At 37.1% G+C, this 23,788-nt stretch overlaps 1 protein-coding gene across 5 annotated transcripts in view; it reads left to right on the forward strand.

Moving 5' to 3' along the window:
* LOC117409324 (glycine receptor subunit beta-like) overlaps positions 1–14,177 on the forward strand; it is a 45,204-nt gene extending 31,027 nt beyond the window's left edge. Inside the window, exons 6-11 of one of the 5 annotated variants that reach the window (XM_034015183.3) lie at positions 2,393–2,475; positions 2,768–2,905; positions 4,227–4,379; positions 4,589–4,619; positions 5,037–5,090; positions 5,454–5,620. In XM_034015183.3, coding sequence (XP_033871074.2) covers positions 2,393–2,475; positions 2,768–2,905; positions 4,227–4,379; positions 4,589–4,619; positions 5,037–5,090; positions 5,454–5,484 — 490 coding nt within the window. In that variant the 3' untranslated portion in view covers positions 5,485–5,620. Of the gene's footprint in view, positions 1–2,392; positions 2,476–2,767; positions 2,906–4,226; positions 4,380–4,588; positions 4,620–5,036; positions 5,091–5,453; positions 5,744–13,368 lie in introns of those variants that run through there. The other 4 variants (XM_034015185.3, XM_034015182.3, XM_034015186.3 and 1 more) reach the window with 4 other exon arrangements.
* Positions 14,178–23,788: the final 9,611 nt, after the last annotated feature.

A 23,788-nucleotide genomic window follows, 5' to 3' on the forward strand; every position in this document is an offset into this window, starting at 1 on the left:
TTTAGTCTCCAGTTTTTTTTAATGCTGAGAGCTGGAATAAATTAATCAAAACGATTTAAAAACATAAACATGAAAAAGCTATAGTAAAATTAATCAAAACAGCGTCAATATTTGTAGAAAAGTAAAGAGAAGAAGAAAAAAAACATTTAAAAATTGGTACAAAATGCTAGTCTAAAAAAGTGAGTGACTCAGCATGTCTAATATCGGACGGTAGATTGTAACAAAGCATTTTCTCCTTTCCTTTTTGTCTAAAACAGTAGAAGTTTTAACATCTCTGTTAACAGCAAGTTTAAGACCAGCAATAATGTCTTCCTCCAATCATGACAGAATAGCTGTTAAAGACTAGGCCAAACACCACCCTTGCAATATGGAGACATGCTATGTTCTTGATTTAAGCACATTGTTCTGGACAGTGTTTTGAATATCCTGCAAAATCTCGAGTGTGTAAAAATGACCTGTTTTATTTTTGAATATGAGGCGTAAGGTAATACATTTTTAGTACCAGAAACCTTGGTGATTCTCATGTATTTGTATAAATCTCAGCAATTCCATCCCATCATTCATGATTGTAAGTAGCATTCACTACTGCACAACTCTTCCAACAAGTCACGTTTTTCCAGCAGAGTGCCATGTCATAAAGACCTCCGGAAGCATCTCCAGTTTTTCAGAGCATTAGCCTATATCTCGTGGTACCTCAGAATCTGATTGCATTGAAGTTTTAGAGGAACAGTAATCTGTCTCCAATATGGTAATGGTAGTTTTCAATATATTTTCTGCAGGACACATTTGTCCGTGTGTGTTTCTCCCCCCGCCCCCCGAAGCTCTGCATTCTATCTTATTAAAATGCTGCCCTCGGGGAACCGAGCATTTTATGTTTTATGACGAATGGTATGAAATAAAGACTGATTTAATATGTTGGCCAAGTTAGTAGTTTGTTTTTTTAGAAAGTTTTATATCTAGTAAGTTTAACCCTTAAACCGTTACTGGTGACTTTTTCTATTCTACCAAATAGCAACAACAAAAAACCTGTAGGATTCATACTGCAGCTGAGCAACAGCTGTACAGAATAGCTTGCGATGTCTATTTACTGTTTGGCAATTGTTCTTGCTCTAATTAGGGAACGGGGGAAGTGTTTTTTTAAGTTGGGTGGGTCGAAGAGGAATCTATGGGTTAATGCACTCAGGAGTAACCTGAGAACAGTGATCAAACAACACAGTACAAACCCATTTACTCTTGTTAAAATCAGTTCTAGAATTGACAAATCTTTAGCTTTACACTTAATGATGTGGTAGCATCATAATCACCTGGCTCCTTTGTATATTACTACAGCAAACATATATATAACATTTTTTGAATTGGGGGAGGACCAGGAGACTAGCTAGCACTGTAGTATTTTCTGCTGAACTTGTGAAAATGTTACTTACAAAATGCATGTGATTTCTATAGTTATATACTGTTTTGATTTCAGGTGCATATATACAGTTAATTATCTTGTATTGCAAAGTAAACTGTACGGGGGTCCGATGATAGAGGAGATAACCTTTTGCCAGATATGCATAAGCTAAAATACGATACAGATATCTATCATCTAAAACATTGTTTTAAAACGGTCTGAGTATCTCTTCCAGAAAAAAGGGAAATCCAGCATAATCAGCTAAACATGCTTTATTTAATGAAAAGCTAGTTATAAAATAATAAATACCACATTGGCAAAAGAGACCCTGATTTTTTTTCTTTTTTTTTTTTTTGTTAATTATTTTAGTTAACAAGATTGTTTCATAAATGTCTTCACCATGCACATCCTTTCATTATATAGGTTTCAAATTTGTAGTTTTGACACATGATATGTGGCACTTCATCAGGTAATTTCCCCACCCCTTTACTGGATTCTTTCTTGTTAATAACCATTCAGCTGCTTCACCGATTGACTGACATTCTGTCAGCCAGTAACATGCCTGCTGGGATGAAATGACAAAGGAGGTAAAGCAATAACAGAATTCCTAGAAGGCAAGCCAACTGAGAACTTTGTTTAACCTAGTGTAGTACCAGATGCCTGTTTTTACAATGAAAATTCATGTTTGTTTTAACATGTTTTACTTTAAAAAAAGAAAAATGCACATTTAAGCCTATGTAGCTAAATGGGATAGCTCCAATTATTTTAATGCTTAATTTAAACAGGTTTGCAGTCAATTTTGTGTAGGGACCAATTTCTAGGACGTTCGTAGTGGCATGTCCTCTTTTCATGAAATGAACTGGCTAGTTGGGCAATATTTTCGTGTATGTGAGAAAATGGGAATTCTAGACCACCCAGTGATGGGTTGTGTTTGGGGGGGAAAAATACAGCTGCAAACATTTAACTTCTTCCTAATTAAAATTATCCTTAACATTTTAGGTTATCTGTGACTCTCTCCTGCCCACTGGACTTAACTTTATTTCCTATGGATACACAACGGTGCAAGATGCAACTGGAAAGCTGTATGTAAAATGACTTCGTTATTATACTACAGTATTATACAGTACGTACAATAAGATACAAACAGATTAATCTAGACCAATTTAAGTGTATCAAACCCAAACAAGTACAGGATATTACATATATTTTACCAGTCAAGTAGTGTTGTATGGCTCGGGACATGTTTTCAGTAGTAATTACGTTTTTCTAGTTGGGTGATGTGGTTCTGTAAGCTACTGTATATAAAAAATCCAGGTATGTGTGTGCTCTGTTTGATGTTTCAATCCGTTTTGCTTTCTGCCTCTGCGTTTTCAGTTGGATACACAACAGATGACCTGCGGTTCATATGGCAGTCTGGAGACCCTGTTCAAATGGAACAAATTGCTTTACCCCAGTTTGATATTAAGCAGGAAATTGAGTATGGGAACTGCACAAAGTATTATAAAGGGACTGGTATGTTTTCTTTTTTTTAAATGTGTATTAAGGATTTTTTATATATATATATATATATATATATATATATATATATATATATATATATATATATATAACCATGGTAACAGACCCCTAAACTGGAAAAAAAAATCCTGATATTAGTTACGAATGATTGTGACCAGTGGTCCAGATAAGCTGCGTCCCTGCCGTTTCTTCGCATTAAAAAAATCAGAAATACGCACTAAATTGAAATTTAATGTGGAAAAATATGCATAGCAATTTTGCTGAACAGCTTGTCTGCTTCCCCTCCCGTCTCCCATAAAACTTTCACTAACAACTACATCTCCCAGAATACTTCCGTTACTGTCAGTTAATGTCTTCAGTTACTAGGAAACTACACAAGAAAAACCAATCCTACAAATACTATCCCATCTCTGGTTAGCCCTGTTGTCTTTGCAGCCAATCACAGTAAGAATAAGAAAAATTTGAAGCTACACAGGTTGAAGCGTAAACACCCCAGTCCAGCTACAAATTCAACTGGAACCATCGTCAGAGGCAACCACTAAAAAAAGGTGCCTATGATATTAAAGCAACTGTTTTATAACGTATTAATGCATTTCATTATTTTATTTATATGTATGGCTTTATACTGAAGTTTTAACATGTTCAAGAATTTCATGTTAAAATATAAGTAACATAATTTAATTTGCAGTCAGTATGATACCTCAAAAAAAAATACGCTGAACCGATGAAGAACCTTGTAGAACACACACGTGGTTGTAGAGTAGTTTAAAGTAACATGCAGTTAAAATGGAAGGCTCTTTTTTAATGCCTATCCCATTACCATTAAATATTGTACAGTATTTACATGACTTCAAGGTAATGTTGCATTTTACCACCTGAAAATACATTTAACTCTCTCAGTGTTAAAATTAGAGTGTAAGTTACTCCCAGACCCAGAACCTTATCTGGAGTGCTGGGCGTGACTAACATGTTTTTCATATTAGACTCCTTCCTACGTCACCACTTTTTTCAGTGTGCAATGCATGTCGTATAATGCCAACAGGTGCCATATTTATCACTTATTATAGCAAGCACTGTAAATACTGACATTAACCTCATAAAGTCGTATTTGCGTTCAGTGGGAGAAATTCTCTAATTTCACCCGATAACTGAAAAATTAGCCAATTAAGGTTTTTTTTTTTTTTTTTCGCAGAGAACAACATACTTATTTAGAACTAAACAATATTCCTTGTAAACTCATCTTAGTTCTACTCATTATAGCTGTTTAAGTGTTTAATTTTATACTCTTCATATTATTTTTTCCCCCCCATTAAAGGTTACTACACCTGCGTGGAGGTAATCTTCACTTTAAGGAGGCAGGTTGGATTTTACATGATGGGTGTCTATGCTCCTACTCTTCTGATTGTGGTCCTCTCATGGCTCTCATTCTGGATTAACCCTGATGCTAGTGCTGCCAGAGTTCCGCTGGGTATAGTCAAATTAACTTTTCATTCCTTCGCTAAATGGAACAGACTACTTTATTTTTTATTTTGTTTATTATATATATATTTTTTTAAGATGCCATGTAATATACATGGGGAGGTTGAGACATTTCACACACTCATTATTTCCCACTGCCTCTCTCTCTTTCCATGTTTTCATCATTGTCATGTGTTGATCTGGTCCTGTTATGCCAAGCTCATCTAAAACTGAGGTTTCATGTTACCAGGTCAGTTGTGTGTCTTGTTTTCCATTTGAGAAGAATAATGAACACTAAATGATACCAGAAGTTGGGGCATCTAATGTGTCGAAACCCAAGTCATGTGTATTTTTACAGTACATTCATTATTAAATGTGTACACATTACCACGTGTAGCTTTACCAAGCTTGACAAGGTCAAGTACTGTCAAGTTGTGTGTTTCTTGTTTTGAATGTATGGATGTTTCTCCTTTTAAAAAATAATAGTAGTTAAAGGCCTGAGTAAACGCTTTGAAAAATGTCCCAAGGAGGTGATTTACTGTTTGTTTTCATTTAATGCATCCTGTGCTCATTGACCCTGAACCATTTTCTTTTCATAGAGACAAGTCATTAGCAGCATTCATGATTGCAGTTAGTCTCATATCAAGTTTATATTCATTTCCTGTAGTAAAAAAGAACTGCTTCTATCGTCAGAGATTGGGTACAGTTCATATCCGGACAGGTGATATTACACAACTGTTCCTATAAGAATCTTATTCAATTTGCTTAAATTAGTTTTATTACATTCAACCTTTTTGTCAGCTTTGATGTTTTAATCGCTTTGGGTAATGCTGTTTAAAGGGGAAGTTCAGACAATGATTTTTATTGATTAAAAACTAGCTTATATCTAATTTTACATTTGACTTTAGATTTATATATAGTTTAATTTAACAAAAGAACTAACATTTGTGATTTGCTAAGACATTGGTGTAGTTATGGACATTTTTTAATTGGCGTATGACTTTGAAATTCAACAAGCACTGCTGTTAACGGTCTTTTATCCATTAATGATCTAACTTTTTTTTTTTTTTTTTTTTTTTTTTAGGAATTTTCTCAGTGCTGAGTTTGTCATCTGAATGTACATCTCTTGCTTCTGAACTCCCAAAGGTGTCCTATGTAAAAGCAATCGATATCTGGCTTATCACCTGCCTTTTGTTCGGGTTTGCATCCCTGGTTGAATATGCTGTAGTTCAGGTGATGCTGAATAGTCCCAAGAGGATTGAGGCTGAAAAGGCTAAAATGGCAAGCAAAGAACAAGCAGCGGGAAAAACTCCAGCAAAAAAGAATACAGTAAATGGAACAGGGTGTACCCCTGTTCATATCAGCACTATGCAGGCAAGTCAAACATAACAAAATGAACAATTTCAGTGTCACACTGTAGCCATATTAAAGAAGAGACCACTCTGTAGTTATTTTTTACAATTGAGTATGGCTGAGTAACCGACAAGGAGCTAGTGGGTTGTACAAGTACAATGTAAGGAGGAGAAAATATGTTTAAACCTTAATGAAACAACTGAATTTGAAGAATGACTTTCCTTATATAAAGCTCTACTTGTGCTTAGCAAAGTGATGTAATTGGGTTCACCCATTCATTCTGTCGTTGGATTTGAATAAACCCAAGATAGATTCCAAATGCCACCCTGTAGCATTGAAAAAATATATTTAATTCTAAAACAACACTTTTACATCTATTAATCTTGCTGCCGTTTTCTCCCACGAGGGGATTTATTAAAGAAGTAATAATCAATAATTTAAAGTCCATACCTGTTATTACTAGCAACATTATCACTGTAATTTGTTCACTTGTATTGAATGACATTCAGTGATATAGAATATAAAATGGCTGTTGCGTCCAGGTGACTTTTTACTTACTGGACCCTCAATTTCTGTCCAGTGTTCAGTGTTCAGTCAGATTGTGGAACCTTCTGCACAGGAAGTGAATAGATGAAAAGTATATTTATTTTTGATCTTGAATAAAAGTGGAACCAAACCATTTCCATCACAAAGAAAATGGGACTATTGATAAGGATGCTTACACTATTAAGAAGTAAGAACTATTTCACTCTTTATTAGTAAGGAATTTAAACAGCAACACGTTCGTTAATGTTATTTTTTCCTTCGTGCACCCGTGATTCCGAACTCCGTTGTAGATTTCAACAATATTAGATGCAGTACAGCATCTGGATATTCCATTTTCCTTAAGCACAAGTCATAATGGAGTCAAAGACTGTACAATATTGGGATTAATATAGCTTCTCTTATGACATCACCCCTTATTCCTTAACCTATCAGAAGAAACGATTACATACTGATGCAAGTTTTGCAATCCTCCTTTCAACCAATAATATCATTGACCACGTGTGTCCCACTTTTCTAAGTTAATGCACCTAAGCTGTTTCACTCACAAGGCAATAAAACTAAAGTTGAAAAGGAAGGAAGAGAGAAGAATAAAGAAGTAAGCCTTTTGCTGTTTCCTTTGAAGTTTAAACTGAGAAAGGACGTTAGCCAAAAGTGTCATTTCCCTAAAAACACAGGATAAAATGGAATCACCTTTCAAGTTGTCATAAACTTTAGGGCAGGGGTTGCCAAACTGTGGTCCACGGCTCAAAGGGTGGCCACGACAGTCCCGTGTGGGCCGTGGAAGCAATGACATTCTATGTATTTTTTTCTATTAAAAGCGAAAAGCAGGCGCCAGCTGCAGCTGTAACTAGAAAAATAAAGTGTAGTATTGCCAGTATTGGCAGACTGTCAATCAAAGCAGAAATTCACAAATCATAGCTAACAAATTGCCTACCTGTAGGCGGGATGTGGAGCGAGAGCTCTGACAATAGGGCAGTGTTAAGGTCATGTGATCACTCTGCTGGCAGATGTGAACATTGTGTTCAGTATTAATAAAATTACAGTATGTCGAATCCGCTAACAAAGAATACGTTTTGCAAAGTATAAAGAGCAAAAAAGGCAGCTACAGGAGTTTGAATGCATTTGTACTGTGGGCTCAGTTTTGAGGTGCTGGAGTGGGTTTTTTCTTTTGTAGAAACGTTTTCATACTAACTTTTGTACTTGATAACATTCATTTAAAAATTCAATTGATGCCTATGATGAATACGTTTTTGTGACTAATTAGCTATTAACATTTAAAACATTGAGTACTTTAATGTATGTTTCAAGGTTAACTAAATCAAGTTATTAATCAAACTGATAAATGTTGTTACATACCGGTAACTGATTTATTAAAATGTTTGGCTACACTGCTATTTTATTGATTACTGGCTCGTTCACAGTCGTCTTAAAGTAACGCTAGAATATGTTTTGTTGGAAAATAATAATTTTAAAAAAGCATTTTTTGACTGATTCAAATTTCGCTGCAGATAGATTTCTTTTCATAAGTTTTCTTTTGTTTAAGTAGCGCAGCTGTGCTCCAATTTTTATTTTGGGGGGGGGGGGGTTGGGGGAGGTGTTGCAAGCCAACTGAATGTGATTTTGCAAGTTGTATTTGGTTGTACAGAGGAGTGGCAAAGAAAGTAACTTCTGCAAGGCGCTCGTTTCCTTCTGTATTGTGCGCATTCGTCTTTTTTGTGCATGACAGTTCAGCGTGAGAGGTAACGACTGGACGTTTTAGTTACACAGTGTTCAGAAATTAGGGTTTAAGAATTATGTTCTTGTGCACGTTGTACTGGTTTTATTCAAGTGATTCCTGTTCAGGTATTTAGGAATGGGAATAATAAGAGACATGCACTTTCTTGTTTGATGAGCAAGAAACATAACTGCTTCTAAAATGTTCAATTATACAAAGGTACCTAATTTAAAGGTTTGATAAACGTCTGTTGGGTTTTTTGCTATTTTATTTTATTTACTAAAATTAAAGTGTTTCGAAAAATGTTATTTTCACTCAGTGCATATTCTATGTGATTTCCATCTTTCACAATAGTTATTCAAATGAATAAAGGACAGTTCAGATTAGGTTTATTTATAATGTTGCAGGTTTAAACATATAACATGTTTTTAATTTGACAGGAGTGCTAATAGTGGGCCGCAGTGCCAAATGCAGCTGAACAGGTGAGCCTCGGGTAAAAAAGAGTGGGAACCCTTGCTTTAGGGTACACTAAAAACTTCCCTGCCATCTGACTGCTTCACTTAATATTAAACCTAAATTGTCTTCAAATTAGCTTAGTCTATGAAATCTAGCTAATTTTTAAACTATCCAGTTTTTCTAAAGTATATTGTTATCCAACAACCTTGACTTCAGCCTGAGTCTTTTGTAAACAGTACAAAATACAACTTTACAATAAATAATTATGAACATTTATTTTCATGGCAATTATTACAAGTGAAAATATTTACGTACTGTATATGGAGAGCAGCATAACAGGAGTACCACACATGACTCACAGAATGCAGACAAACACTTCTTTCTGACATCATCAACGAGCGACTTGGGTCGTAACCAGGGTAGTGGGGTCGCGTGAAGGTGAGTGGTTTGTGTATGGTTGATATACGAGTAGTTGAAATTCACCACTGAGTCAAAAAAATAAGATCACCAATTTCTTTACAAGAAAGAGGAAACTGATTCTGACAGTGAAGAAGTTACTGGTGTTAAAGAGGAGGAGAAAGCAGTGCAGAGCATCCCTGATGAATCAAATAATCGCCAAGAAAAACATGATGAACCAGAAGGTGGCACGAGTGATCTACCTCTGTGTTCGTCAGACAGTCAAAAAAAGACTTGTGGCTAATTGTCAGGAACGGTAAGCTGGGTTGCAGCATCTGTGAAAAAGTACAGTCCCTTGGAGTGATGAGCAGAGGTCATGGTTTGAAGATTGCTAAATCTTGGGCTGCTTGTGATATTTCATGCTATGTGGACAGTAAATTAAAACAAATGAAGTCTCTGAAGAAAAAGATATGTGAGCACTAAGTCTGAGAGTCAGCATATTGAAACTACATGCAGAGTGTTCCGTACTGCGGACACACAGGATAAACAAAATTGTCGGACGATTTTGAAACAGAAATTGATCTGCAGCAGTTAAATTGACTAAAATATGTGGTGAATTCTGCACTCGAACGTGATCTGCACCAGCATACAGCAACACATTGCAGAGGAAATAAAGAAAAAATCCATAAAAATATATCTTACAAGTGCAAAATCGCACTAATGATTAATGAGTCAACCACTTTGAGCCAGGCTACCACTATTATAGTCTACATACGATTTGCAACAGGAGATGGAGCAGCCTACGAACATGTTTATTGATCTGATAGAGCTTGCAGCCACTGATGCCTCCACCATTTCCAGGATCTTGCTACAAAGGCTGTATGAAATGGGATTCACAGAGGATTACCTAAAGATGCACTTGGTGGCTCTTGTTTGTGATGGAGTTGCAGTCATGCTAGGAAAAGCGGAGTAGCTACTCTGATACGGCTGCATTTGGCACTGCTCTGCCCATCAACTGGAACTGTCTGTTCACAACGTTTTGCAGGAAGTTCATGGGATCAACCACTTTAAAATGTTTATGGGGCTCCTGAGTGGCTCATCTGGTAAAGGCACTCCAAGTGGAGTGCAAGATGTGCCCTATAGCCTGGAGGTCACCGGTTAGAGTCCAGGCTATTCTATTGCAGACCATAGACGGGAGCTCCCAGGGGGTGACGCACAATTGGCCGAGCGCCGCCAGATGAGCAAGAGAAGCTGTAGCTGGGATGGAATTCCAGGGCATCACGCTGCACACTGAGCTATGTGAGAAGCTGTAGCTGCGATGGAATTCCAGGGCATCACGCTGCACACTGAGCTATGTGAGAAGCTATAGCTGCGATGGAATTCCAGGGCATCACAGAAATCAGCTGAGCACAATTCTACAATTCTGGCAAACCAGCTGCAGCGTAGGCTCATCGACAAGACAGATGAGCAACTTGCTGCTGATGTAAAAATGTCTTTATCCCAGAAACTGCCAGCTCCAGTAAAATTTCTAGTAAAGTATATTAATGTCATACCAATATCAAGTGAATGTGAACGGGGCTTCTCACGAACGTTATCATGACCCCTTTGCGATCATCTCTGAAAGTGCAGACCATATCAACGTTACGTTTCCTTAGCTTGGTAGGACCTCCTCTCAAGATGTTAAGTCCTGAGTCATATGTGAGATCCTGGATCTGGAAAGGAAGACACTCTGCAATGGATCTCAGGAGCAAGGGGAGGGAAGAAAAAAAGTATGAAGACAACATGATACAGCTACGGAACCTCCCAGTAACTGTTTAAAAAATCTATTATTATTATTATTATTATAATAATAATAATAATAATAATAATAATAATAATAATAATAATAATTGTGTTTTTACCGCCATTTTTTTTTTAAAAACATTATTTGTTTTTTACAAATTGACAAGTTAAGATAATTACAAACAAACAACAATTGTTACTTTAATTTCCAAACTGCCACCTAAACTGAGCACAAATCTGGAGGAAGTGACACACTAGTGGGTTAACACTAAACTTAGAGGTAGGGAAGGGAAGAGCATAACAGGGCAGGTAGGGAATTGGACCGACAAGAAGCAGCTTCCATGACCATCCACGCAGGCCCATCTGGCTGGGGGTGAGATCGTGACCAGTGCAATAGATTTTGAATGTTAGCCGACCAATAGTAAAATTGAAAGTTAGTTAGAGCCATTCTCCCCCCCCCCCCCCCACATTGGTTTTATTCTTTGGAGAAATTATTTGCGGATTCTGGGAGATTTCTTGTTCCAGATAAACAAAGAGACTATTCAAACTAGGGTGTTGAAAAACTTTTTGGCAGTAAAAACAGGGATATATTGAAAAAGATAGAGTAACTTGGGGAGTGTGTTCATCGTGATAGAGTTAATGTGACCTGCTAGGGAAAGAGGTAGAATGGACCGACGAAGAAAGTAAAGTTACTTTAACCCTTTGTGGTCCATTGTCGGACCTGGTCCGACATTGCAATTATTCCTATCCGGTCCATTGTCGGACCCTGTCCGACATCATCAAAAAAACGCAAAAAACGGGTTTGTAGTCGTTTTTTCTCCAGAAAAAGCAGAGAAAACCATTCAATGGCCGAGTGGGAGCGACAGGAGCCGAGACAAGCCGATTAAAAAAATAAAAATAAAATAAAATAAAATGGTGTATCTCATGATTAGTCATACTTGCCATTGGCATCCCATATGGGCGGTCATAAGGAAACAAGCTGAATGTTACTGTGTCAGCGCACAGAGACTATCACGGACATTTGAGATGTTATAGTAATAAAATAATGACTTGGATCGCATTATTGAGGAGTTTGGTGATAAAACAAGTGATCAGGAAATGATTGATCGGGTATGTACGACTATTATTATTATTATTATTATTTATTTCTTAGCATATGTGAAAGCGATAGCGAACGAAAGGGTGGGGCGGGGCTGGAGATGCCTAGTGAATGTTTTGTTGATATGCAGGGCCTTTTAAACCCGTTTGACTGTGAAAAAAAAATACTTTTAAACAGCGCATCTAAAATTAACTGCGCGTGTGAAAATAAATTGTACCTGACGCGCACTTAATAAATGGACTGCAAAGGGTTAAAAAACTTGCTGTATGAGCGTGTAACAGATTCCCAGATAGGTGAAATTATTGGATGCAATTTAGAAAGGAAAATTATCAAAGGAACAATGGAGGGCAGCCAAATTGATAGGGAAGAGTTTGTTCTTGTGTAGGCTGGTTGAGTTTATATCCAGAAAACCTGATCAGCATATGGATACTTTCTGCTCTCGACTCCCAAATTACTCCCCTTACATCCTGATTTCCACGCAGGGGTATTGAAAGAGGTTAACTGGCAATTGCAAAAAGGAGGGCAGAGAGAGGGCAACCTTAGAAATATTTAGATTGCATGTTATTTGTGTGAACAGAAGCGAGGGGGAGGTATATAACAGTTTGATCCATGAAATAAAATTGGGACCAAAGCCAGACCGATGTAGAGTAGCAAATAGGTAATCCTACTCGGCACGGTCAAAAGCCTTTTCCTCATCGAGTGAAACAATAACCTCAGGCAAGGGAGAAGGAGTATATATGATAATGGAGGGGAGAACTGATTCAAGTTAGAACCAGATGGGATTTCATTGAATACATTTAGCCTTCTTTCTTTTTCAGAGATAATAATAGGAACAAAAGATTTTTATTTCCTTAATTATTTTTAAATGCAATGATTTCTGATATTGCCTGTGGTAAAGCCTTAATGGATTGTTAAAGGAGTGCTAACCAAAGTTTTAAAATCATTTTTCTCTCCTAGTTTTAGTATAAAGCATTGTAATTGGTCCCTATTTCTTGTGTTGAAGATCTTATGGTTATTTAATACGAATTTTAAATTACAACTATGAATATCTTAAAAAACAATAAAAAAAAAAAAAAAACACGAAACCATTTCTTACTGGTATCAAATTACTTCTTAGTTGCGAGGCCTGATTGTGGCTGGAATACAACTGAGCTACAGCACAGGAGGTCACGTGCTAACAGAAAACTTTTATATATTCCAAAATGAAGTATAAAATACAAGTAAAGAACCACACTAACTTGTAACAAATCACTGGATTGCTTGCGTATTTCACTTACAGGCTGCTGTAGAAGAATTTCTGGCTTCATATATTTGTGGAATAAAATGTATTACCTTGCTGCTTGACTTCCCTGTTCTTCTGTACTCTTTGAAGCCCTGACTGATTCATTATTACAACTGTGAAATCTTCGGTAAAGCTAAAATAAATGGGCGTATTGGAATTTGCAGAATATTGTTTATAAATGTGATAATTTTTTAACATAAAACAATGAATACTAAATATGTAAATGATGTTTAACATACTGATTCATCAAGGTATACAGTACTGTATTTTATTTGTTATTGTGTTGTAAATGCATTTATAAAGTTTTACATTTTGAAAGTGTTTATTTTCTTAAACTTTCTTTAACCTGTCTTCTATGGTTTTGTTGCTAGGTTGCAGAAACTAGGTGCAAAAAGGTGTGCACATCCAAATCTGACCTGAGGTCTAATGACTTTAGCATCGTTGGATCTTTGCCAAGAGATTTTGAATTGTCAAATTATGACTGTTACGGAAAACCCATAGAAGTTGAAAGTGGCTTGGGGAAGTTGCAGGCCAAAAATAACAAGAAGCCATCTCCACCTAAGCCTGTCATTCCATCTGAAGCTAAAAGAATTGACCTTTATGCAAGGGCTGTGTTTCCTTTCACTTTCTTGTTCTTTAATGTCATATACTGGTCTGCATACTTGTGAGAATTTTGTCATCAATGTAATCCATGTAAGATATGTTAACTTCTACCCTAGGGTCCGTCTGTGACATTTTTTTCATCTGTAAAATAATATATTGCATTGTAGGTGCTATGTAATTGGAAGAAAACTTTTAAATCATCTACATTTTGAATGACAGCATGACTGCAACATCTGTGCTCAAGCCAAAATAAGGTGTAAATAGCTGTACAGCAAATGCCCTTTTGGTAATATTGGGTAGGAAATTGCATTAAGCATCTTGTGTGAAAAGTTTGTGATGTAATGCACATTTGAGATATATATGATAGATAGATAGATAATATTCCTGAAAATTCTCTTTTAAGGAATGGTTAATTACCTTGTTCTCATATTGATGGTTGATGGCATTGTCCCCCTCAAATGGGTATTGTAAAATATCTTAAAACAAGCGCAGGTTGTGTTTGTGACAGTAAATATTAACTGCTCCCATCTGTGTAGAATCTTAAAAACTAATAAAGGTCAAATGTCAAAAAATACAAGCTTACTGTTCTAAAATATACTTTTTTTTTTCTTGGAGGGACCCAAACAATCGTTATTTTTTATTTTTAATGAGGATATTTGCTTCGGACTATATATGGGGAATGTAATGCAACCTGGTCCAGCAACTACTGTGATGGAAACAGTGTTCTAACTTGACAGAAAACCAAGCAAACTAAATATCAAAGTTATTAGAATGGTTAACTCTCTAAAGATAGAACACCTGTTCTCTATGACCAGCTCCCAATTTAGACTCCTCTCTAAGTCCCTTTCAGTTTCCTAATAATAATAACTGCTGGGGGTTGGTGCCTTTTTGTGGCAGATGTATTTGTCACCTATTCAAAACATTATTTTATACAAACTTCCTCCTGTTGAGTCTAAAATTGGTAAAACAATGATCTCTATACGTGGCCGCTACTGTGAGTAGAGTTAGCATTAACCCATGTTCAGTAGATGCTGTCAAAATCACCTAGCTACACATTTTCCAGAAGCCTGGTGTGTCGAATACTATTGCAATATATAGGTTGTGCAATATATTTTCATAAAATATATTGCACAACCTGTGTATGGCGCACACCTAATATAAAAATCTTCTGCTGTCTTGGGTTATATCTCCCGTGCACACACACACACACATCTTGTGTACTTGACAAGCTGAAATACATTAAAATATGGTAATTCAAAATTCATTCTTTTAGAAAATACTTAGACCTTTTTCTGAAAGTGCATTATTTAAGATCAGATTTAGTTCCCTACATTTGTATTAAAGTGTGTTGGATGGCAGGAAAAAGGGTACTGTCTCCACAGTAATGGAACCAAATAAATCTTACTGTAAGTTCTAACACAACAGCACCCTCTAGTGGCACTGAAGCTCGAGGAAAATGTCACTTAAAGGGAGGAGGGCACTTTCGTCTTTCCAATTGAATTTGAACTGCTTTTCTAATGTTTCAACGTACAGCAAAGTAGTAGCTGCTACCTACTGCATAGAAAATTGATTTAAGCACTTTACACCTTCATATGCAAAATCTTATTAATAAAAACAGTTGTTATGAAAGCTTGTTTTGTGCACAGTGATGCGAGTATTTTCATGGAAAGTTTTTTTTTTTGTGTGTGTGTTTCATTCGTGTTTAATTCATATGCCCATATTAGTAGAACTGAGTTGCACTGATATTAGTAGAACTTCAAACCCATGGTAACATTTGACATGATGCATTTATTCCACAAACCACCCATACAGTATCTTCTTCCAAAATTCAGTAATATTAGGTCTGTTTTGATAAATTAAATCAGGTTTGATATCTATTAAATTGTTCTAGATTCTTTTAAACAATGAATTAAAGCTTATTGAAAAGGGTCTAGTGTTCCTATATGTGTAATGTATTAAGGTGAATAAATCAGATTGTATCATGTCAGATGGTGATTTAACTAATATTCTAACATAGATACTAAAGTATTTTATATTATTTGCATATCTGATAGCATTTAAGCCATGTTTATTTCAGCAAAAAAAGTATAAAATTGATTTATATATTTGAATTTAATTTATAAATGTCCAAATTCTTCAAAAATATCTAAAGTAAGATCTAAAAGTACAGATATGTTTTACATTGCAAACCTTAATAATATTAGTTACTTTCTGTAAAAAAATAAAATGAAAAATGAGTTAGTCTTATTACCTTTTCTCTCTGTTGTACACTTACATTAGCGGTCTTTTTTAACCCCGACCGCGCCAGACGCTCTATGGAAGCATTCATGGAAATAATAAGCCATGGAGCAATCAAATCAGTCTTTCTGAGCCTTGTATTTGAATAAGGCTAGGCACTAACTAGGAACAAAATAATTTGTATTCCTACATGCCAATTTTGATGATACACTTCAAAAACGCCATACACGAAACATGTCTACCACCGCATATTTTGACATTTAATAGGACAAGATTGAGAGGAGTCTTGTACTTGACTGTACATACCACTTGTATTTATGTATTTGTTTGTTTGCTTGCATACAGAGGTGGCCACATTTATTGCATCACCCCATTATTTTTACATTCACTGCTTTATCCCCATATCGTTCGTTTTTCTATAGAACTTTCTTTTGTTTTGGTATTGTTGAATTCTAATGTTTGTATGATTTTCTCTTCATACTACAAAATTATAAAAAATGAGGAAATATACAATGCATTATGTTTGTATGCCAAAGATTAAATGTATTTATATTATAAACATTTTAAAAACCTGTTTGACACACTTAATAAATTCATTACCAGACGTATAGTTAAAAAGTAAACAAAACTCTTTCACAGAACAAGACGAGAAAGACACATAACAAGTAATATAACACGCTTCTTTTTTACTGAGTAATAAGTAAAGTCACTCTATTACTTTTTTCTGAAGAAACGAATAATGAGTAATAAGAGACTTTTTTTTCCAGGAACGTGCCCAACTCTGATTAATGCCCTGGCTGTGTTGCAGATACAAAAGGTATCTTCAGGGCCTTGAACAGAATCATAAATGATTTCAAACAGAAAGCCCACACAAAATGAAAAAGGTCATGTACCAGATTATACACTAATGAAAATTATTGGCCTAGTTATTTTCTTTTACTTTATTTTGTTTTTGCTTTTGTTCAGTGGTTAATACTGAGTATACAAAGGTATATTCTAGCCTGGATTTCTCATATTAAATACCAAATAATTAAGTACGGCTATGTTTATAATGACTTTTGGCACCCAGAGCAGAATCTGTTTTTCCAAATTTTTGCTGTCTTCATACCGTCATCGTTCTGTCATAGATTTATATTGCACACTGCTTCAGCACAGCCAAAGAGAGAGAGTACACGTTTTTGCACTTTGCAGATTCTCAAATAAGAACGGAAACTTCCTGAATAAAGTTTAACGTGTCTGCCACAAGACATACTTCCTGGCCCACCTCTTGCAGAACAATGGTTACTACAGTGAACAAACAGTGAATCGGCATATTTCACACTCAAGAACCGACCAGACATGTTGCGTGCGCCATCAAAACAATAACCCTGCAGACATTCGAGAGGCAGATTCAATTGAAAAAAATATATCTTTGATACACAAAAATAAAGTTTCTGCTTTAGTGTCAGGCGCATTTTAAAATCCCTGAAAATGACTTACACGTCAAGTGTTTTATCCGTAATCTGCAGGTTACATGAAAACTGCTTAAAAAAGTAGAAAGAAGCCAGCACTCCTTATAAAATTAAAGAAAATAAATAATAATGGCAGAAACATAACAAACAAACGCATTGCAGCAATCAAGCCTTCATCAGTGCAACTGCTCACATGCACTTATATCAGTCGTTCCATCTGCAGTCAGTCCAAAGAGTGGACTTTCTAGGGTTAGTGATACTATTTCCCACTGAACTGCATGAGCAAAACATTTCAATAACCTCAGACCCATCCCTTCTCCCAACACCAACTGCAATACTGCCTCAATTGCACCTCAGACTCCTGGGTGCTCGCCACTGTACAAACAAGCGGGACCTCCCTTTCGAGGGATCACGGTTACATCCGTGAGCGACCAAATGCCCTATTCTCCAGGTCTTGGCTTTCAGGCAAGAAGTAGAAACACCACTTTAAAAAAAAAAGCCATCAGTCTCGCAGAACGCACCTCTTCTTGTGCCAAAGAAGGATAGGGGCCTTTGCCCCATCCTAGACCGGAGACACCTCAATGCCACATCCTCCAGTCAGTCCGTCCAGGCGACTGGTTTACCACTGTGGACTTAAATTACGCATATTTTCACATCCCTGTTTGTCCTGCGCACAGGAAATACCTCCGCTTTGCCTTTCAGCGAGTTTTCTGTGCTACCATTTGGCCTCTCCTTAGCCCCCTGCATGTTCTCAATGTGCGTGGATGCCATCCTAGCCCCCTTGCTGCTGCAAGGGATCAGGGTGTTGAACTACCTGGACGACTTGTTGATTTGCTCCCAGTTGCAAGACAGCAATGATCCACATGGCGATCGTGACGGAGCATCTGGTGAGGCTGTGTCTCACCCTCAGCGATGCCATAAGGCAATTAACACCGGTGCAAAGTATGGTTTACTTGGGTCTCCGGCTGGATTACCTTACAATGCAAGCCTACCTGTCGGGCAACAGAGTGGCCTTCTCTCCAGGGAGGGTCCTCATCTGTTCGAATGGCGACTCCACCCTCAGGTGGTAGAGCGCATTTGGGAATCTTTTTGCCATGACTCATTGCCTCCTATGGTTCTTCATCCACCACTGTGGCGGTCCACTAGGTGTCGACACCCTAGCGTACGAGTGGCACAGAACGCTTTTATATGCATTCCTGTCAATACTGTTGCTCCCGGCTTTCCTAGAGAAAGTTTGGCCCAGGAGAATCTGGTTTGTGAACCTTTGCCTGCTACTGCAAGACCAGCCCTGGGAGATCCTGCTGCATATGGATCTCCTCAGTCAGGCTAGAGGCACTCTGTGGCACCCAGAACTGGCCAGATGCCAACTATGGGTCTGGCTTCTGAACGGGACCTTCTGTCTGCCTTAGGGCGCTCAGACGCGGTAGTCAGAACACTGCAGAATGCTAGTGTATCCTCCACAAGGGCACTGTATGCCTATAAGTGGAGATATTTTCAAAATTGGTGTATGACCAGAGGTCAACCCCATTTATTGCCCTATAGCAACTATCCTACAGTTTCTGCAAGATCTGTTGGAGAAGGGCAGGTCCCCCTCTACACTGAAAGTGTACTTGGCAGCTGCTTGCCATGTCCCCATTGACTCAGTTTTCCTGGGCGCTCATATTCTGGTGACCCGTTTTCTAAAGGGTGCTCGGTGGTTACGTCCTCCTCGAAAGGACGCGGTTTGGAACATAATCACTGTTCCAAACCAATCCGCCGGAAAATATGTAAATACAGTATTCTTATATTTTATATTTTTTTCTGAATGTTTTCTGTCAATGTAGACGAAGTCTGCTTCCTCGCTGTCCTAGACATTCAATCTATCTATAGCAAATAAAGTAAAAAGTAAAAAAAAAAAAAATAAGAATAGCGTTTGCTGTCAGCAGGAATTCGGTAACTACAATAGCCACTAGTCTCCGGTTTGAATGACAAATTGAGGAAATGAGGAAATCAAACAATGGGATGCAGTCTGATTGCTTTCAGCATCGTTATTTCAGCATATCACAGTAACAACACAGGACGGTGCTCTCTTGGACTCTAACAAAGCAAAGAATGAGGCTTTGAATAAACTTCATAAATGTACTGTGAAAAAGTTACTGAACAAACAGCAGGATCAGCATTAACACATGTAGACTACTAGATATTTTTTTAACTTAAAACTTTAATTTTTATTTTTTTTTCGCTACTACATTTAAGGACCTAATGGTAACTTAAATATTGAAACTTACACAAGCCTGCACTCAAATCCTATATAAAAATTAATAAAAAGTTACCAGTACTTTTATTCTTTTACATGTTTTACAAACAGTTCACAAACCATGCTTTTGTGTACCTAAACTGAAGTATAACTCCATGTAAGTAGTATCTATCACTTACACTGTCGGGCAGCTGTTTATATCGGACAAATAGCGTTTGCCGTTTGCCATTCCCATTGATTTCAATACAAAGGCATCATTTATACCTTGTTAAGCACGCCGTATATTTCAGGCAAACTCAAACTCAGCCTTATGGCAAAGACCTGTAAATAATAATGATGGAAGTGATTACAGCAGCGTGTATCACATCAGTTTGTAAAATTCCACCGGTTTGACCTGCAACCAAAAAGTCCAGTTTTATCACCCACACAAAATACAAAGACACAGACACTACGGTGCGTGATTTAAGTGCTTGTGGTGAAAAGCTGGTGTCCGGGTTTAATGCTGGCCTGTGGCTGCAGCTCTGGATTGTGCTAGTAATCTTGAAACAAACGAAACAAACAAACAACGTTTACAGACTAACAGAACACTCACAGTTTTTAAATGCATTGACTCCTTTTAGGTTGTTTTCTAACCATTCACAAAAGGAACAGATCACGTACGCTATGTCCCCTATTTATATCCTCGCTCATGACCCTTAGGTTAACAAGCACATCAGTTCCTCCAATCCTCGGATGCCACGTCGTTTACCATCTGGGTCATTGAGTTTGGATACTATAGCTCCGCCCCTTTCCTAAATGACCAACTTCCACCTACCCTAAGGAATAAATTGTCGTGCCATTTAGTTAAGGGTACTCTGTTCCCGTTACACAGTGCCCTCACAGGTCGAAGGGGAGATCTAACACCAAGAATCAATCGATCTCTGTCACACAAATGCACTCCTTATTACTGTAGTAATCGCTCTTACTTATCCACCAATCTGCTTATTACTGTAGTAATCGCTCTTACTTATCCACCAATCTGCTGTTTTCACTTTGTTACCTTGCCATTCAAATTTCAATACAAAAGGCAGCACTTTTCTGTAGTAAATGCTTGACAGATCGATCAATTATTCTTTGTTTATTTAGCGGACGCCTTTATCCAAGGCGACTTACAGAGACTAGGGTGTGTGAACTACGCATCAGCTGCAGAGTCACTTACAACTACGTCTCACCCTAAAGACGGAGCACAAGGAGGTTAAGTGACTTGCTCAGGGTCACACAATGAGTCAGTGGCTGAGGTGGGATTTGAACAGGGGACCTCCTGGTTACAAGCCCTTTTCTTTAACCACTGGACCACACAGCCTTTATTGAGCGATTACACCTGTACTGTATCGTACTGTAGCAGACATCTGTTATTGTTTGTCATTTTAGGCCAAGGTTATCAATTCCTTGTTTTATTTTCCCATAACATGATCCCTAGAATATATAACAATTCCCAAGGTGGCAATTTCATAATTCCATTTCACAAGCAAATTCTTTTCAGAGAAGATTTATAAAAAAAGGAAATTACAATCTTTCTCAAGCTTGGTGCACCTTCGGCACTGTCTGAATCTTTGCTTTGGGATTTACAAAAAGCTTATTAAAGGAGTAAGATTGTTGCATTCTCTACTAGCAAAAGATGAGAATGAGAAAGAAGGCTCAGATGGAAAAAGACATAAAGGGCCTCAAGTTTGGCAAAACCTTGTGCAATGACACATTTAGATACAATGAAATAATGTATGAACTCAATGAACTAGCATAAAGCCATAGATAAATAATGTAACATTTCACTTGCCCATCCTGAAATATTACTTACAGTGCAGTAACACACAAACACAACACATTCACCATTCTGCTCAAGCCTGAAGGAAGAATCAAATCTCGTCACATCATTATTTTTAAGTTTACTTTCAGCAAGGTTCATAGCCAAAAGCCTTGCTGCTGAAGACCATTTCAAGATGCCTTATTTCATATACCACAAGGTCTCTATGTCATTGATGTGATTAGTGAGAGACTTACTTGATTTTTAGTCTCTAACTAGAAATGCCATAAATGTATTACATTTCTGTAGTACTGAATCTCAAAGTACACTTTTAAAAATCGATTGGTTCTTATTAATGTCACCTTTGTTGTTTAATATTTAAATATAATGAAAAAACCTACCAGACTCAATGCATCTCGTTAACAGCAGCTATTAACTCAACCAGTGCAACAATAGTGATATTGTTGGCAGTGTTGATCATCCATAGTGTTGATGGAACTAATGAGGAAGTTAGTGTCTTATTCTAACCTTTAGTCTCACATTGATGATAAAAAAATCAATCCCTTGTGGGATAATGAACTGCAAACATGAACTGGTCTTCAGCAGCAAGGCTTGGCCAGCTTTTTAAAAATCTATCTCAATGATGTGATAAAAACAGAAACAAGACAAGAATTGGAAACCAAATAACATGACCCTTATAATAGTTGACCACAGTAAATGTTCACTGCAATTTTTCAGATTTCCCATGACTGTACTCCACATTTACTTCAGTTTACTATGTTTTTATATGCTAACCAATGTTTTACCATGCTTTCACTATGCTTTATTACACTTTGCTATGTTTTTACTGTGGAAAATGTTTATAAGTGGAATGACACATGGGTACAAAAATAAAATACTCCAATATTTTGAAAACATTTCCATTCAACTTCTAAGAGTTAGTGGACAATACGCTTGAGATGCTACACATAATACTGTGAGATACTGTATTCAGTCTCTCTTCTTGTAAAACATATTTTACAAATTTAAATATTATTACCGGTATATTAAAAAAAAAACAGGAGTTGCTGAATATACATAGGAACATAGTACAAGTGCAGAGCTTTGCAACAGAAAATAAGTAAGCCACAGATGCTTAAATGCAGTGGTAGTCCTGACAGTAAAATACTGTACTGTGATGTCATTTTAATTCAAAGGCCATTACACGTAACACAGCACAGCAGTTAAACTAAGCACCCTCACGAGGCGATCACTTCTCAAGTATACTGTAGTAAAATAGGATTCTGCAGCCTTGAGTAAATTTAACCATTGACATTTGTATACTATATTTAAACTGCTGATGGCACGCTTTTGCTAACTGTAATGTGACAGAGTGGTCGAGGGCAGTGTAAATTATCAGGCTGGAGTCTTGATTTACAGTTTTAAACCGGTGTTGGTTTTATTTTTCTTACACTGTGGTGGCGAAACAACCACTAATAAAACAAACAAAATAAATCTAGCTCTAGGTGGAGCACAAACTAACTTTGTGTGGAACAAACACTAGATCTCTTACTCGAGTTTTGGTTTCTTTTTGTTACTTCTGCTTCCTTACGCCTCTATACCCCCATCACAAAGTTATCGGCTAAGCCATTTCTATCGAGGTGTCATTAACAAGCAGTTAACCAACTGACTATTATCCATAATTCGTAAAGGAAAGCAGCTGTGGATTTTTCGTGGGCGTGCATACATGCAGGAACTGGTGACATCTAGTGGTCAACCCATTACACTGCAGCAAGGGAACAAGCGCTTATCATTCTCATACTAAGTTTGAGCACCACCGTGATCAAATTGGTCTGCTTTTAAGAATCATCCGCTTATAAGAATCAAAACACCCGGGACGGATGTGATTCTTATAAATGTACTGCACTGTATTTATACAGTATAGACGTTTTTAACTTCTCATGAAAACCCATTAAACTGGCTAAGCACAAGTTCATAGTACAATCCTACAAAATGCAATGATTAGTTATATATGCTGTATGTCTCATGAATGTAAACTCAAATGCTATCCAACAAGAAAAATGCAATACTATTTGTGTGCCTACACTCCCACAATTGCTACAATGGAATAAACTAAGAAAACTTAACAGTGGCACATCTAAATACTGCCTTCATTTAAATAATTAAATAGGGCCTTGTGACAGAGACAAAATGATTCTTGGTCATTAAATCTCCCTCCTGACCTCTGAGCGCACTGTGTAAAGGGAGCAGAGTGCCCTTGACTGGATGGTCAGACAATTCATTCCCAGGGTTTGGTGGAAGTCAGCCATCTAGAAAGGGGGCAGAGCTACTTGTTTCTTTGTTATAATATGGCTAACGTGATTTGGAGCTGTCGCTACAGGCCAGCACAAAACCCGGACAACACTGCACTGGTTCACAATAAATTGTATTTTCACCACGAGCACTACAGCACTCACTTTGCACTTGTGACCGTGTTTGTGTTA

This window comes from Acipenser ruthenus, chromosome 2 (assembly GCF_902713425.1).
Source record: "Acipenser ruthenus chromosome 2, fAciRut3.2 maternal haplotype, whole genome shotgun sequence".
NCBI classification, from domain to species: domain Eukaryota; kingdom Metazoa; phylum Chordata; class Actinopteri; order Acipenseriformes; family Acipenseridae; genus Acipenser; species Acipenser ruthenus.